Here is a 17,849-nt window from a genome sequence, read left to right on the forward strand (position 1 = left end):
GGTTTATAAAACTCAATTTCCAGGTGGTCAATATACATTAAGTTCTCCCAATCGTAGTATTCCATGTGATGTACACCTGACATGCCAAAAATGTTGTTGGACGATTTGAACTGGATAAAAATAGCAGACGAAAATGTGTTTACAAAATAAAAATAGTTCGGTAGCCAATGAAAATACCATGTTCATTTGCATATCGACCGTGAAAATACCGAAAACATTATTGCATGGGTGATATGCAAATTAGTTTGGGCCAAAATAAGTGACTGTCTAAAAGTACCATTACTGTTGTTCAAATTTCATTTCACTCGGCAAGTATATTCATGTACCCCAAGGGGAAAATATCGTACTTCTAAATATTGTTTATTCCAAAAAACTGTACTCCTGAAGGGACTACTTTGTTTGCTGTCAGACCTCATTTGCATATGGGTTGTGGAAATACCGATTTTGATTTCAGGGACGAATCAAAATAAACTGCAGTACATATGTAATAATATTTAATACCAAATGCTGTAAATCCACATATGGTGGTATAACAAACTTACAACATGCACTGTAAATCTACATATGATGGTATAACAAACTTATACCAAATGCTGTAAATCCACATATGGTGGTATAACAAACTTACACCATGTACTGTAAATCTACATATGGGTATAACAAACTTACACCAAGTACTGTAAATCTACATATGGTGGTATAACAAACTTACACCAAGTACTGTAAATCTACATATGGTGATATAACAAACTTATACCATGTGCTGTAAATCCACATATGGTGGTATAGAAAACTTACACCAAGTACTGTAAATCCACATATGGTGGTATAACAAACTTACACCAAGTACTGTAAATCTACATATGGTGGTATAACAAACGTACACCAAGTACTGTAAATCCACATATGGTGGTATAGAAAACTTACACCAAGTACTGTAAATCCACATATGGTGGTATAACAAACTTACACCAAGTACTGTAAATCTACATATGGTGGTATAACAAACTTACACCAAGTACTGTAAATCTACATATGGTGGTATAACAAACTTACACCATGTGCTGTAAATCCACATATGATGGTATAACAAACTTATACCAAGTACTGTAAATCAACATATGGTGGTATAACAAACTTACACCATGTGCTGTAAATCAACATATGGTGGTATAACAAACTTATACCAAGTACTGTAAATCTATATATGATAGTATAACAAACTTACACCATGTACTGTAAATCTACATATGGTGGTATAACAAACTTACACCAAGTACTGTAAATCCACATATGGTGGTATAACAAACTTACACCAAGTACTGTAAATCTACATATGGTGGTATAACAAACTTATACCAAGTACTGTAAATCTACATATGGTGGTATAACAAACTTACACCATGTGCTGTAAATCCACATATGATGGTATAACAAATATACACCAAGTACTGTAAATCCACATATGGTGGTATAATCTGTGGATTTTGTCAAAATCACAACATTTCACATTTTAAAGTTGTTGCTGTGCAAATTTGGATTTCCTCTGGAATCCTAGAAATACAAAGTCTGTGCGACTTGGCGCAAAGTTTTGTTCTCACAAAGGCCTTTCTATGATCAAATTAACTTTCGAGCAAAAATTAAATGCTTTGCAGTATCTTTTCACAGTAAATTGCATTACATATTTAATAATAATTATTAAGCATTTTATATAATAGTGATTTTCTAGAATTTCCAGCTATTCAATGTACAATGATTGTATAATGTTTATATACTGGATTCTGCCGTAAATTCGCCCAGGGCCGTTGAATGGCAGTTCAGGTTTTAAAAAAAAAATGGGACCAAAAAACCGCCCAGGGCGATTTTTCTGCAGTTTTTTAAGGTGTTATTTTAATCTTTTCTGATACCTAAAAATTTTGCCGTAGTCATCTACGCCTATTCAAGAGATGTTTATTGCGACTAGCGCTGTAAACAATGTAAAATTATTCTTCAAATGCTCAGTTTATCTTTTGAAAACAACTAATTTTTTTATTTAAAAACAAATCATGCCGCTTTTCCATCAAAATCCAAGCCAAAAGATTGTACAACAACAACATTGGCAAATATCTCTTCCGTGCTGCATTCAATAACATTAACATATTAAAATGAGCTATAATGATAATTTGAACACGTTGGCATCATCCATCATTTTCATTGGCTAATTATCGATTTGACCTGTCAAGTTAAAGAACACCATTTCAGGTCAAAACATGGCAGATATTTATTTCTACAGCATCAAGTGTTGAAAATGCGATCGGAATTATCCGCTTATGATGAAATAAGTTGAAATTTATTTGCATTTCATAACAATTCAACGAATTTATTTTTTGTACGTTATTATAATCATTACTAGGTAATGTTCAACATTTGTAAAACGTAGCATGACCGGATTGCGCTACAACGATCTTTTGCTACTAAGCAATGCAGTTGTGTTCATTGTTATTTGAAACTTTTTTTAGAATATACTTTCATTACATATAAAATAAAACAAAATAATTGTATTTGGCGCACAAGGTTCGTTTATAATGTGATATTTTTGGAGAAAGATGCGTAGTCTACTTTTTAATCCAGCTAGAAAAATATGTATACAATTTTAGATTAGCATCTGCAATAGTTTCTTTCGTTTTGGGTGGTCCAACTGCCGGTGTTGAAAAACGGCGTAGGTGGATTTTTCAATGAAAATATAAGCCTTCTAAAAATATTTGATGATAATTTTTTGAACATTTTAACATCAAATAAGGCCCACCAGCCGTGAAACCGCCCAGGGTGATTTTTTGGATGTGTGAATTTACGGCAGAATCCGGTACAATGTATGTATATTTAATTTCACAAGTTGGAGTGTGTTTTCACTCGACAACGAGATGCAATTAACGAATTATATCATGAACAAAACGATAAAATTCAACAATCAGTTGCATTGCCAGTGCACAGCGCTGAACGCATGTTGATTTACATAAATACGAAAGATGTATTGTACGATTTATCTTTTGATCATGAATAACATTTGACATTGAAATGACCTTTCTAATACCCATATTTTTAGAATCCTCCATCAGAAATCCAATAGCTCAGTCATTAGAGGCTCTACCTGTTGTAGTTGAATTTGAATTTGAACCCCTTACTTGGCCTACTTTTTCAATAATTTCGAAAGAACTCATCTCTTTGTCAACTACAGATGTTTCACTGAGACTAAAGCTGCTCAGTTTCCAATTAGTATAAAGTCAAAAAGACATGTGTGGATTAATTAAAAAATAAACCAAGGGCCAGAAAAATTGATCACATGACCAAGAGTGGTATAAATTGCAATAACAATTTGAGGCATGATACCAAGAAAATTTCTGAAAAATAACAGTGCTTGATTGATTTCAGGTCATCAACCTAGTAATAAAACCAAAGATAAACAAGATGAAGATGTTGCCGAATGGAGTGGTCCAGTTCCAACATGTATTGGTATGTATAACGTTTTATATACCATACTCTTAACACCGCCTTGAAACTGTTAACAAGTTATTCCATTTGTAAGCTATTGATGCAAAGTTTGGAGAGAGAAGTTTGAATAAAAATGGAATTTTTCAAAGTGTAAACTTGTCATGATCATGAAAAGCATGCATAAAAATAAGAGAAGATTTGTATAATTGAAACGTCACCATCAAAAATACACAGCTATATTGTTAATTGTGAATATTATCAGTGAGATGAGTGAAAATAAAACCCAGTAAATAATTAAAGCGAGAGGGTCATCACCTGTGTACGCGTGGGAATTGAGTCCCAAGCGATGATAACAACACACGCTAAAAATGCAACGACCCATGGGTAGACGTTTATTTCATCGTCTATGGTCATCTGACGCATGTGCAGGTGACGACTCCCTCGCTTTATTAATAAGCCCTGTATTAATAGTGAAATGTCACAGTCTTTATGCTGTGTTGTATTTGATAACTGTCCCAAATGATGTGTGCAACGTATGTAGAATACATAGTTAGTTTCCATGGAATTCAACTACTTTCTATGGTGGTGACACTTCAATATAGAATATAAAAATTTAAATTAATTAATTGAATTATAGAAGTGAGCTTTGGTCACATCAATGTAGATGCCACATCAATGTAGATGGTAATTTCATTCAGTCAGAACATGTGGACAACGTGGCTAACCAGTTATATTTCTTGTCTTTAAAAGTCATAGGTTGGTGACATATGAAGGTGACATTTCCTACCAGATAGATTCTTAGAGAAAAATATTATTTCATTGCAAGTGGGACAACTTATATAGGATTAAGGTGTATAGGCATTCTTTATACATGTAAAGGAATTGAAAAACTGTATTTATTTTTTCAGATGTTGAGCCACCCCAAGTATCCTGCCCAGACACCCAAGTAGTTTTGACGAATGACGTAGAATATGCAGTTTACTATGATCCTGTAGAAGCTACGGATAATGTGGCTGTGGCTGCTGTGATGTATAGTAAGACAAATGGTACTGTAGTACCTACTCTTACATTTGTGACTGTGACTGTGACAGCTGAAGATGATGCTGGCAACATTGCATCATGTCTCTTCTATGTTGATGTACAGCGTAAGTAATTATCTTAGACACAGACACTTTCAGAAACATTTTCTTTGAAGATGCATTCTTGTTGGTTGTTATCCGATTATTGTGAAAACAATGAAAAATCACTCACAGCCACTTTACTTCAGAAAAATCTTCTCAATTCAATTTCTGAATTCTGTTGGATAATATTTCTCTTGAACCATCTAAAATCCAAATCCCCTATGATGCTTAAAGGCGTCAGTGAGAGATTTTCTACGGATCGTACAAAGTTAGAATACAATTTTAATTTCATGCATTTTGTTTTCAAAAACACCCACTTCAAGGTATTTTTAGTCCCCGTTCGAACACAGTCCGAAAACGGGTACTTGTGGATTGACCTCTGTGCGTTCGTGTGTGCATTCGGACCTGTATCTTAGACATGCCTGGACCGATTACATTCAAACCTTGCACATACATCATACATAATATTATACATATGCACATCAATTTGTTTCACGATCTTATTCAAGATGGCCGAATGGTGGCCTTTTTTGTACTGAAAAATCATCAAAATCAAGCATTTCTCAGCTGTAACAGATGGATTTTATTCAAACTTGTTACATACATTGGACAATATGTGTCCCTGATGCATATCATTTTGTTTTTCAGATCAATTTCAAAATGGCTGACTGGCGGCCATTTTGTTCTAATGAATGTGGTTCTTGTGCCATATCTCTGCCATGCTGTGACTGATTATGTTCAAATTTTAAATATTCATTATACATCATCTCATAGATATAGATATATTGGTTTGATGATCAATTCAAAATGGCCAACTGATGGCCATTTTGTTTTTATTAATGCTGTTCCACGGCAGTATTTCTCAATATGAACAACGTTGAGTGGAAACCCCGGAAAACACTAAACCTGTCGAAAAACACTAAACCTGTCGAAAAACACTAAACCTGACAATAAAAACACTAAACCCGAGGTAAAGGGTGTATTATGGGTGTACCATAATCGTCCAGTGAATATTTGATTAAAAGAAAGCGAAAACATGAAACAGAACCCACGACGGGTTTAGTGTTTTTTCAACAGGTTTAGTCTTTTTCAATAGGTTTAGTGTTTTTCAACTGGTTTAGTGTTTTCCGGGGTTTCCACTCAATGTATGAACAAGTACTTGTACTACATGTATGTATATTACTATAAACAAAACTATATACTGTTAAATACTTTCGCTTAGAATTAATTTTTTTTTAAATCCAGTGAATATAGCTCTTTACTAAGTTTTACCTTCAACTCATCAAAAATCAGTGAAAATAAATTCCATACAAAACACGCAAAGTCTTTTCAGCGACAAAAAATTCCAGCTAAAATAAAGTCTTTCACAGTAACTTAAATTTGATAACTGACGGGGACTGTGACATGCATGGCTTGTTTAAAATAAAATCATAACATTTCCTTGGGACAAACACAGCATGAGTACCACACCTTCAATCTGTTTTTATTGTCACTGAAAAAAGTGTGAACCTATTAAAAATATAATTGATTTCTTGAGTTCTTGATAACGTATGTATTATCACCAAGTGTATAATGTTTGTACCCCTCATACTTACAGCTGTTGATTGCCCTGAATGGAGTCTTGGCTCTCCAGAGGACCTACGCAGTTGTTCTGGATTGGTTGTTGGCGAAACTGAAACTGGTTACTCGTGTAGTATAACCTGTCCAGATGGTACAGACTTCATACAACCATTACCAGAACCAGACGGAATGTTTACTTGTGTATATGGTGAAGGTTGGATGCCGCATAATAGAGTTCCACCATGTGTAGGTAAGTACAGTCAAGCCTCTTTAATGTAATAGAATTGACTTACAATGAATGCAGACTTGGTTTCTGATGTAATAGACATTATTATAGCACAGTAAAACAATATATGTTCAACTAATTCATTTGTATCTAAGAACAATAGATAACTGTTTGATAATTATCAGTTTGAGAAAATGTCCTCCTGTACTTGGTAGGACATAAAAATTAGGATTACAATTACCTATTTTGACATGATGTGCAATGAACACTTGAGGTATCATAAGCTACGACATGTATGCTATGGACTACTTGAGGTATCATCAGCTATGACATATGCAATGAACTTTGACATGATATGCAATGAACACTTGAGGTATCATCAGATATGACATATATGCAATGGATTTTGACATGATGTGCAATGAACACTTGAGGTATCATCAGATATGACATATATGCAATGGATTTTGACATGATGTGCAAAGAACACTTGAGGTATCATCAGCTATGACATATATGCAATGGATTTTGACATGATGTGCAATGAACACTAAAGGTATCAGCTATGACATATATGCAATGGATTTTGACATGATGTGCAATGAACATTTGAGGTATCATCAGCTATGACATATGCAATGGATTTTGACATGATGTGCAATGAACACTTGAGGTATCATCAGCTATGACATATGCAATGGACTTTGACATGATATGCATTGAACACTTGAGGTATCATCAGATATGACATATATGCAATGGATTTTGACATGATGTGCAATGAACACTTGAGGTATCATCAGCTATGACATATATGCAATGGATTTTGACATGATGTGCAATGAACATTTGAGGTATCATCAGCTATGACATATGCAATGGATTTTGACATGATGTGCAAAGAACACTTGAGGTATCATCAGATATGACATATATGCAATGGATTTTGACATGATGTGCAATGAACACTTGAGGTATCATCAGCTATGACATATATGCAATGGATTTTGACATGATGTGCAATGAACATTTGAGGTATCATCAGCTATGACATATGCAATGGATTTTGACATGATGTGCAAAGAACACTTGAGGTATCATCAGATATGACATATATGCAATGGATTTTGACATGATGTGCAATGAACACTTGAGGTATCATCAGATATGACATGACTGCAATGGATTTTGACATGATGTGCAATGAACACTAAAGGTATCATCATATATGACATATATGCAATGGATTTTGACATGATGTGCAATGAACACTTGAGGTATCATCAGATATGACATGTATGCAATGGATTTTGACATGATGTGCAATGAACACTAAAAGGTATCGTCAGCTATGACATATCTGCAATGGATTTTGACATGATGTGCAATGAACACTAAAAGGTATCATCAGCTATGACAAATATGCAATGGATTTTGACATGATGTGCAATGAACACTTGAGGTATCGTCAGCTATGACATATATGCAATGGATTTTGACATGATGTGCAATGAATACTTGAAGTATCATCAGCTATGTCATTTATGCAATGGATTTTGACATGATGTGCAATGAACACTTGAGGTATCATCAGATATGACATATATGCAATGGATTTTGACATGATGTGCAATGAACACTAGAGGTATCATCAGCTATGACATGACTGCAATGGATTTTGACATGATGTGCAATGAACACTAAAAGGTATCGTCAGCTATGACATATATGCAATGGATTTTGACATGATGTGCAATGAACATTAAAAGGTATCGTCAGCTATGACATATATGCAAAGTATTTTGACATGATGTGTAATGAACATTTGAGGTATCATCAGATATGATATATATGCAATGGATTTTGCATGATGTGTAATGAACATTTGAGGTATCATCAGATATGATATATATGCAATGGATTTTGCATGATGTGCAATGAACACTTGAGGTATTGTCAGCTACGACCTATATGCAAAGGATTTTGACATGATGTGCAATGAACACTTGAGGTATTATCAGATATGACATATATGCAAAGTATTTTGACATGATGTGTAATGAACACTTGAGGTATCATTAGCTATGACATATGCAATGGACTTTGCATGATGTGCAATGAACACTTGAGGTATTGTCAGCTATGACATATATGCAAAGTATTTTGACATGATGTGTAATGAACACTTGAGGTATCATTAGCTATGACATATGCAATGTATTTTGACATGCTGTGCAATGAACACTAAAGGTATCATCAGATATGACATGTATGCAATGGATTTTGACATGATGTGCAATGAACACTAAAAGGTATCGTCAGCTATGACATATCTGCAATGGATTTTGACATGATGTGCAATGAACACTAAAGGTATCATCAGATATGACATGTATGCAATGGATTTTGACATGATGTGCAATGAACACTAAAAGGTATCGTTAGCTATGACATATATGCAATGGATTTTGACATGATGTGCAATGAACACTTGAGGTATCATCAGATATGACATATATGCAATGGATTTTGCATGATGTGCAATGACACTTGAGATATCATCAGATATGACATATGCAATGGATTTTGACATGATGTACAAGGAACACTAAAAGGTATCGTTAGCTATGACATATATGCAATGGATTTTGACATGATGTGCAATGAACACTTGAGGTATCATCAGCTATGACATATGCAATGGATTTTGACATGATGTGCAATGAACACTTGAGGTATCATCAGCTATGACATATATGCAATGGATTTTGACATGATGTGCAATGAACACTTGAGGTATCATCAGATATGACATATATGCAATGGATTTTGCATGATGTGCAATGACACTTGAGATATCATCAGATATGACATATGCAATGGATTTTGACATGATGTGCAAGGAACACTAAAAGGTATCGTTAGCTATGACATATATGCAATGGATTTTGACATGATGTGCAATGAACACTTGAGGTATCATCAGCTATGACATATGCAATGGATTTTGACATGATGTGCAATGAACACTAAAGGTATTATCAGCTATGACATATATGCAATGGATTTTGACATGATGTGCAATGAACATTTGAGGTATCATCAGCTATGACATATATGCAATGGATTTTGACATGATGTGCAATGAACACTAAAGGTATCATCAGCTATGACATGACTGCAATGGATTTTGACATGATGTGCAATGAACACTAAAAGGTATCGTCAGCTAAGACATATATGCAATGGATTTTGACATGATGTGCAATGAACACTAAAAGGTATCGTCAGCTATGACATATATGCAATGGACTTTGACATGATGTGCAATGAACACTTGAGGTATCATCAGATATGACATATATGCAAAGGATTTTGACATGATGTGCAATGAACACTTGACGTATCATCAGATATGACATATATGCAATGGACTTTGCATGATGTGCAATGAACACCTGAGGGGGGGGGGGGTTGTTTAGATGAGCTATAGCACATCTGGAACAGACATACATGTATGTTGTAGCCCTCATTGACCATTAATAAATGCATTGTTTGTAACAAATTATACTGTTGACTTTCAACACCTGCAACAGTGTTTGCCAATGATGAACACACATAGCATTTATATACTGTAATTTCCCTGAAATAAGTTTTTAGGATATACAAGTCCTGGTGTTGGAAGCTAGATTTATAAAGTACAGGGGCAAAATGAGACATAATAATGTCTTAATACAAAGTACCTGCTAAACAAGCCATTTAGCTGACCACCTTCTCAACTCTTTTCACCACCTGACTTTCTCGCCAAATTTCTCTGCACTCTTATATTCTTCAATATTTCTGGAAATAAACCCTAATTACTATTACTGGGACTATTTGTGATGAAAAAAAGTGAACTGGTGGTGAAAAGATTAACAGAACCCCTTGGTATGATTCATGGGAATGTAATTTCATCTAAGTCACTGTGACTGCTTTGACCAAATAGTTTTTTCCTGATTTGATATTTCGCTTTTTGAACGCCAAAGTCAACTTTTGACATACCATCATCTATGTTTCACTTTATGACAACTTTCATCAGTGAATACCATCATCTATGTTTCACTTTACAACAACTTTCATCAGTGAATGCCATAATCCATGTTTCACTTTATGACAACTTTCATTAGTGAATACCATAATCCATGTTTCAATTTACAACAACTTTCATCAGTGAATACCATAATCCATGTTTCACTTTACAACAACTTTCATTAGTGAATACCACAATCCATTTTTCACTTTACAACAACTTTCATTAGTGAATACCACAATCCATGTTTGACTTTACAACAACTTTCATCAGTGAATACCATCATCCATGTTTCACTTCATAACAACTTTCATCAGTGAATACCATCATCTATGTTTCACTTTATGACAACTTTCATCATTGAATACCATCATCCATGTTTCACTTCATAACAACTTTTATTAGTGAATACCATCATCTATGTTTCACTTTATGACAACTTTCATCATTGAATACCATCATCCATGTTTCACTTCATAACAACTTTCATCATTGAATACCATCATCCATGTTTCACTTCATAACAACTTTCATCAGTGAATGCCATAATCCATGTTTCACTTTATGACAACTTTCATTAGTTAATACCATAATCCATGTTTCAATATACAACTTTCATCAGTGAATACCATAATCCATGTTTCAATATACAACAACTTTCATCAATGAATACCATCATCCATGTTTCACTTTACAACAACTTTCATCAATGAATACCTTAATCCATGTTTCAATACACAACTTTCATCAGTGAATACCATCATCCATGTTTCACTTTATGACAACTTTCATCAGTGAATACCATCATCCATGTTTCACTTTATGACAACTTTCATCAGTGAATGCCATCTTCCATGTTTCACTTTACAACAACTTTCATCAGTGAATACCATAATCCATGTTTCAATTTACAACAACTTTCATCAGTGAATACCATAATCCATGTTTCAATATACAACTTTCATCAGTGAATACCATAATCCATGTTTCAATATACAACAACTTTCATCAATGAATACCATCATCCATGTTTCACTTTACAACAACTTTCATCAATGAATACCATAATCCATGTTTCAATTTACAACTTTCATCAGTGAATACCATCATCCATGTTTCACTTTATGACAACTTTCATCAGTGAATACCATCATCCATGTTTCACTTTATGACAACTTTCATCAGTGAATGCCATCTTCCATGTTTCACTTAAATTAATCTTTCATCAGTGAATACCATGATCCATGTTTCACTTTACAACAACTTTCATCAGTGAATACCATAATCCATGTTTCACTTTATGACAACTTTCATTAGTGAATACCGTAATCCATGTTTCACTTTACAACAACTTTCACCAGTGAATGCCATCTTCCATGTTTCACTTAAATTAATCTTTCATCAGTGAATACCATGATCCATGTTTCACTTTACAACAACTTTCATCAGTGAATACCATAATCCATGTTTCACTTCATAACAACTTTCATCAGTGAATGCCATCTTCCATGTTTCACTTTACAACAACTTTCATCAGTGAATACCATAATCCATGTTTCAATTTACAACAACTTTCATCAGTGAATACCACAATCCATGTTTCAATAGACAACTTTCATCAGTGAATACCATAATCCATGTTTCAATATACAACAACTTTCATCAATGAATACCATCATCCATGTTTCACTTTACAACAACTTTCATCAGTGAATACCATCATCCATGTTTCCATTTACAACAACTTTCATCAGTGAATACCATAATCCATGTTTCAATATACAACTTTCATCAGTGAATACCATCATCTATGTTTCACTTTATGACAACTTTCATCATTGAATACCATCATCCATGTTTCACTTCATAACAACTTTCATCATTGAATACCATCATCCATGTTTCACTTCATAACAATTTTCATCAGTGAATGCCATAATCCATGTTTCACTTTATGACAACTTTCATTAGTGAATACCATAATCCATGTTTCAATTTACAACAACTTTCATCAGTGAATACCATCATCCATGTTTCAATTTACAACAACTTTCATCAGTAAATACCATAATCCATGTTTCACTTTACAACAACTTTCATTAGTGAATACCACAATCCATGTTTGACTTTACAACAACTTTCATCAGTGAATACCATCATCCATGTTTCACTTCATAACAACTTTCATCAGTGAATACCATCATCTATGTTTCACTTTATGACAACTTTCATCATTGAATACCATCATCCATGTTTCACTTCATAACAACTTTCATCATTGAATACCATCATCCATGTTTCACTTCATAACAACTTTCATCAGTGAATGCCATAATCCATGTTTCACTTTATGACAACTTTCATTAGTGAATACCATAATCCATGTTTCAATTTACAACAACTTTCATCAGTGAATACCATCATCCATGTTTCAATTTACAACAACTTTCATCAGTGAATACCATAATCCATGTTTCACTTTACAACAACTTTCATTAGTGAATACCACAATCCATGTTTGACTTTACAACAACTTTCATCAGTGAATACCATCATCCACGTTTCACTTCATAACAACTTTCATCAGTGAATACCATCATCCATGTTTCACTTTACAACAACTTTCATCAGTGAATACCATCATCCATGTTTCACTTTATAACAACTTTAATCAATGAATACCATCATCCATGTTTCACTTTACAACAACTTTCATCAGTGAATACCATCATCCATGTTTCACTTCATAACAACTTTCATCAGTGAATACCATCATCTATGTTTCACTTTATGACAACTTTCATCATTGAATACCATCATCCATGTTTCACTTCATAACAACTTTCATCAGTGAATGCCATAATCCATGTTTCACTTTATGACAACTTTCATTAGTGAATACCATAATCCATGTTTCAATTTACAACAACTTTCATCAGTGAATACCATCATCCATGTTTCAATTTACAACAACTTTCATCAGTGAATACCATAATCCATGTTTCACTTTACAACAACTTTCATTAGTGAATACCACAATCCATGTTTGACTTTACAACAACTTTCATCAGTGAATACCATCATCCACGTTTCACTTCATAACAACTTTCATCAGTGAATACCATCATCCATGTTTCACTTTACAACAACTTTCATCAGTGAATACCATCATCCATGTTTAACTTTATAACAACTTTAATCAATGAAAACCATCATTCATGTTTCACTTTATGACTATATTTTGTTCAAAATACATCACTCTGAAAACATTTCCTATTGTTCATTAGTATGTCATGATGCTGAGTTGTGACTTATCATTTTTTTTTAGAGACAACATTACCTTCATGTCAGTCACCACTAAAAGCCGACTTTACGACTGATGTGCCTGTCACAGATATAAAATGCTATACATTATATGGTGAAGATATCCGTAATTTCTTTCTTGACAAAGTAGAGGAGGAATTTATTACGCTCTGTAGTTTGGATGTATGGGAATCCAATGTGGAACTCACTTTCCATGTGTCCACCTATGTTACTACTGACACACAAGTAAGATGAATATTTTTGTCATTTTTGGTAAAAAGTGATATTTTCGACTTCTTGTTAAAAACCACAAATCCAATTGCTTTGATATTACATATCTAGGTACTACATGTGGACCTCTCTCAGATTTGTTCATTTTGTATCTTCAATTCTCTAATTTTCATGAATATTTTTGTCATTTTTTGGTAAAAAGTTGTATTTTTGACTTTTTATTGAAAACCGCTAGGCCAAACGCTTCAATACTTGGTATGTAGGTACCTTGGGTGGACTTCTCTCAGATTTGTTAATTTTGTGATGATATCTTTAATTCTCTAATTTTGATGAATATATTTGTCATTTTTGGTAAAAGTGATATTTTTGACTTCTTGTTAAAAATCACAAGTCCAATTGCTTCAATATTACACATCTAGGTACTACATGTGGACCTCTCTCAGATTTGTTCATTTCATGATGATATCTCAAATTCTCTAATTTTCTTGAATATTTTTGTCATAACTATGTTTATTATCACAGGTTGTGGTTGGAGTCAACTTGAAATTTGCCATCAAAGATGAGATAGATCTCGAGTATATAGAGATATGTCAAGACAACCTATCCAATCATATTATGAATGATATAACAGATTTATCTGTCGACCTTGTAAATTCATCATGTCCAGTTCTTGTGATGAGTGACATTGGGTTCTACAAACCCTCAGGTAGCGGTGATTCAGCATGCAAGTGTGACAACGGAGACGCATTTATCAATCAGCGATGCTGTAAGTTTGTTTTGATAGGTCATTGTGTCATAGGAAACGATCGTCCATCTCTGGTGAATAAAATGTGGCCGCATAATTCTTCAAAGAGAACGATTTTGTATACGTAGTTGTCAGAGTATAAACCCCTCCGGGAAAACGGCAAATTTATGAAAAATGGGGGGGGGGGTCTTATAAATGGATAAAAGTAAAAATTTCTCCAAAGTGATAATTTATGCTAATTTATTCATAAACAAATCGGTGTGTGTGTACACAAGTGTCTATCATCATCTATCAACTTGAGGATCGGCCGTTACGCTAATCACTCTTTAATAGGTGCATTTACTGAATGGAACAGCATTTGACCCTGCATTTCACGTGAATATTGGTCTGTATGTTCTGGGGTAACGAAAGTATATTCTAAACTAAGTTACAAATAAAAACTAACACAACTGCATTGCGTAGCAGCAAATGATCACGGTTGCGCAATCCGGTCATGCTGCGTTTCACAATTGTTGATTATTCCTCAGTAGTGATTATAATAACGTACAAAAAAATAAATTTGTTGAATTGTTATGAAATGTAAATAAAATTCAACTTAGTTTTATCGTAAGCAAATGATTCCGGTTGCATATAAGACCATTTGGCAATGCTGTCGGGTATCCGCCATGTTCTTTCTCTTGCAGAGTTGACCTAATAGGTCAAATCACTAATTAACCAATCAAAAAGATGGATGATGCCAACGTGTTCAAATTACCATAGCTCATATAAATATGTTAATGTTATTGAATGCAATGCGGAAGATCTTTTGGCTTGGATTTTGATGGGAACATGGCATGATTATAATCGGATAAATGAATTGTTGTAAAATGCTGTTAATTTTTTTTTGGGGGGGGGGCTTATACTCAAGCAGGATTTATACTCAGACAACTACAGTACATGAATTTGTCAATACCCCCTATATATAGCCTTACATTGTAATAGTGTCTATTGAGTTTTTAAGCAATACTGTAAAATACTTTATTTTCGCTTGAATTAACTTTTGTTATTTTCTCTGAAAAAATGATTCAGTGAAAATAAAATACCGGTACCTATTTTTTCTATATTTTACATTCAACGGGCCAAAAATCAGTGAAAATAAATTCTATTCAAAACAGCCCAAAAGTGGGTGTGTTTTGAGTGATTGGGTCATCAGTCAGTTTTTGTGTGAGAATAGACGGTTGATTTCTAGCTTACGCAATTTATTCAATGGTTTCTTTGGTAAGAGTTCTGATGAACTATCGAACGTTAAAAATATCATATGTATATGTAACTTCTTTGACCTTTTCAACTTCATTGTCTACTTTTGTTACTTTTCACAAAATGAACTCACATTATTTTCAAAGATCTTATACTAAATATTTAATATAAATTTATATTTTTAAATTAGTAAATTTTGTAAAAAAATAGCTAGGAAATTATAGAAAAATTTGTATAACTTTTTATTTACTGTAGAATACTTTATTTTCGCTTGCAATTTATTTTCGCTATTTTCGCTGAAGGGATGATTCCGTGAAAATACAATCCAGCGAATATACTTTTTTTCCTATATTTCAAATTTAACTCATCAAAAATCAGTGAAAATAAATTCCATGCAAAATGCCCAAAAAGCCTTTTCAGCGAAAATTAATTCCAGCGAAAATAAAGTATTCCACAGTATTATTCAATGTGGTTCTTAGCGTGAGTTATAAAGGGCACTCAAGAATGAAATGGAATTCTTTCTCAATTGCATTTAACGAGCAAAACGTACACGTTCTCTCTTCACTCACTACATCTCACATAAATTATAGAGGCATTTCCATGATCAATTATACTTTAATGGTTTAGTTCATGATAGATGCAATATTTAGGTAATATGCATTTCTATTGAAGATGTGCTTCTAATAGTGAAAATACAGTCATCCTGAAACTGCTATATAGTGTATGGGAATGGGTTCCGGAAACTAAAAAACTTAATATGTGATTGACTTTCATAACATTGGGGTGGGGTGGGGGTGGGGGTGGGGGTAGATGTATAAAATGAGTCTAAATTACCTGCCTCATGCTTTAACCCATAGACCTTAAAAAAAATATTTTTAAGCTTTGTGCTTTACCATATGCTTCTTTCAAGATCTTGTTTTCTTCAGCACAGTACAATTAATTTACACATGTCAACCAACACACGATTTGCTTTGTCTCCTTCCACATTTCTCAGTGTCAAATTTTCTTTTCAGTAACATGCACGCCTGGTACATATGAAAAAAATAATGTGTGTTTAGATTGTCCACTTGGTAAATATCAACCTGAACATGGTAAAAGTACCTGTAGACCTTGTCAAGGTCATCATTCAACCCTCAATGTTGGAACTAAAAATGTTGATAGCTGTATAGGTAAGTGAGTGAAAAATGATTTTTGCTCAAATTGTCACCCATTATGCAATAGTGATTTAAAAGACGTCCATGAGCTGTGATATATGTATTTGTCTTTTTGCACAAAATTGAGTGATCAAACAGTATGACATGTCACAAGTCGAAAAAATTTCACCTAAGTGTGCGTCTATCTTTGATTTAGATTGTATTTAAAATGGTCATCTTGTGGTCATAAAGTTTTAAATATTGAGTTCCAGAGTTACCTGTATATGTCTGACTTAGTTTGACCACAGGGAACCATGGAACAACTGTACACAGTCTATGAGGAGAGGGGGGAGGGCGTGTATCCATGACGATGAGGGTACTGTCAGCTGATCAACTCGTATCTTTGTAAACAGGGTGTGATCTACGGATACAGTGGTGTGTATGACGTAAATAATTGAATGACTTCTTAGTTCTACAGATAAGTTGTTTGAAGATATTTGCTTTATATTTGTTCTTCAGCGAAGCTAACCGTGTCATGAATCGCAGTGGTCTGTAACAAGACTTGTGATTGGTTCTTGACAAATTCTGAACAGGCCATGCCTCCAACTGTGCCATGGCTTGGGGGGGCATTAATTGTTCATAAATGGAGTCAATTTGTGTAGTTTTCTTTCTTAGAATATACTTAAGTAAGGCTTTCACGAAATTTGAAAGAGCAACTAATATCCTTCAAGCTGGTATTTTTTATAGATTTTATTTT

General features: G+C 33.8%; 1 protein-coding gene across 1 annotated transcript in view; it reads left to right on the plus strand.

Moving 5' to 3' along the window:
* Positions 1 to 17,849, plus strand: part of LOC100372820 (uncharacterized) — a 79,699-nt gene that overhangs the window by 26,869 nt on the left and 34,981 nt on the right. Inside the window, exons 20-25 of the mRNA XM_085493755.1 lie at positions 3,409 to 3,489; positions 4,377 to 4,613; positions 6,187 to 6,399; positions 13,773 to 13,993; positions 14,501 to 14,744; positions 16,973 to 17,128. Coding sequence (XP_085349881.1) covers positions 3,409 to 3,489; positions 4,377 to 4,613; positions 6,187 to 6,399; positions 13,773 to 13,993; positions 14,501 to 14,744; positions 16,973 to 17,128 — 1,152 coding nt within the window. The remainder of the gene's footprint in view (positions 1 to 3,408; positions 3,490 to 4,376; positions 4,614 to 6,186; positions 6,400 to 13,772; positions 13,994 to 14,500; positions 14,745 to 16,972; positions 17,129 to 17,849) is intronic.

Source organism: Saccoglossus kowalevskii, chromosome 19 (genome assembly GCF_978046115.1).
Source record: "Saccoglossus kowalevskii chromosome 19, keSacKowa6.1, whole genome shotgun sequence".
In the NCBI taxonomy this organism is placed as follows: domain Eukaryota; kingdom Metazoa; phylum Hemichordata; class Enteropneusta; family Harrimaniidae; genus Saccoglossus; species Saccoglossus kowalevskii.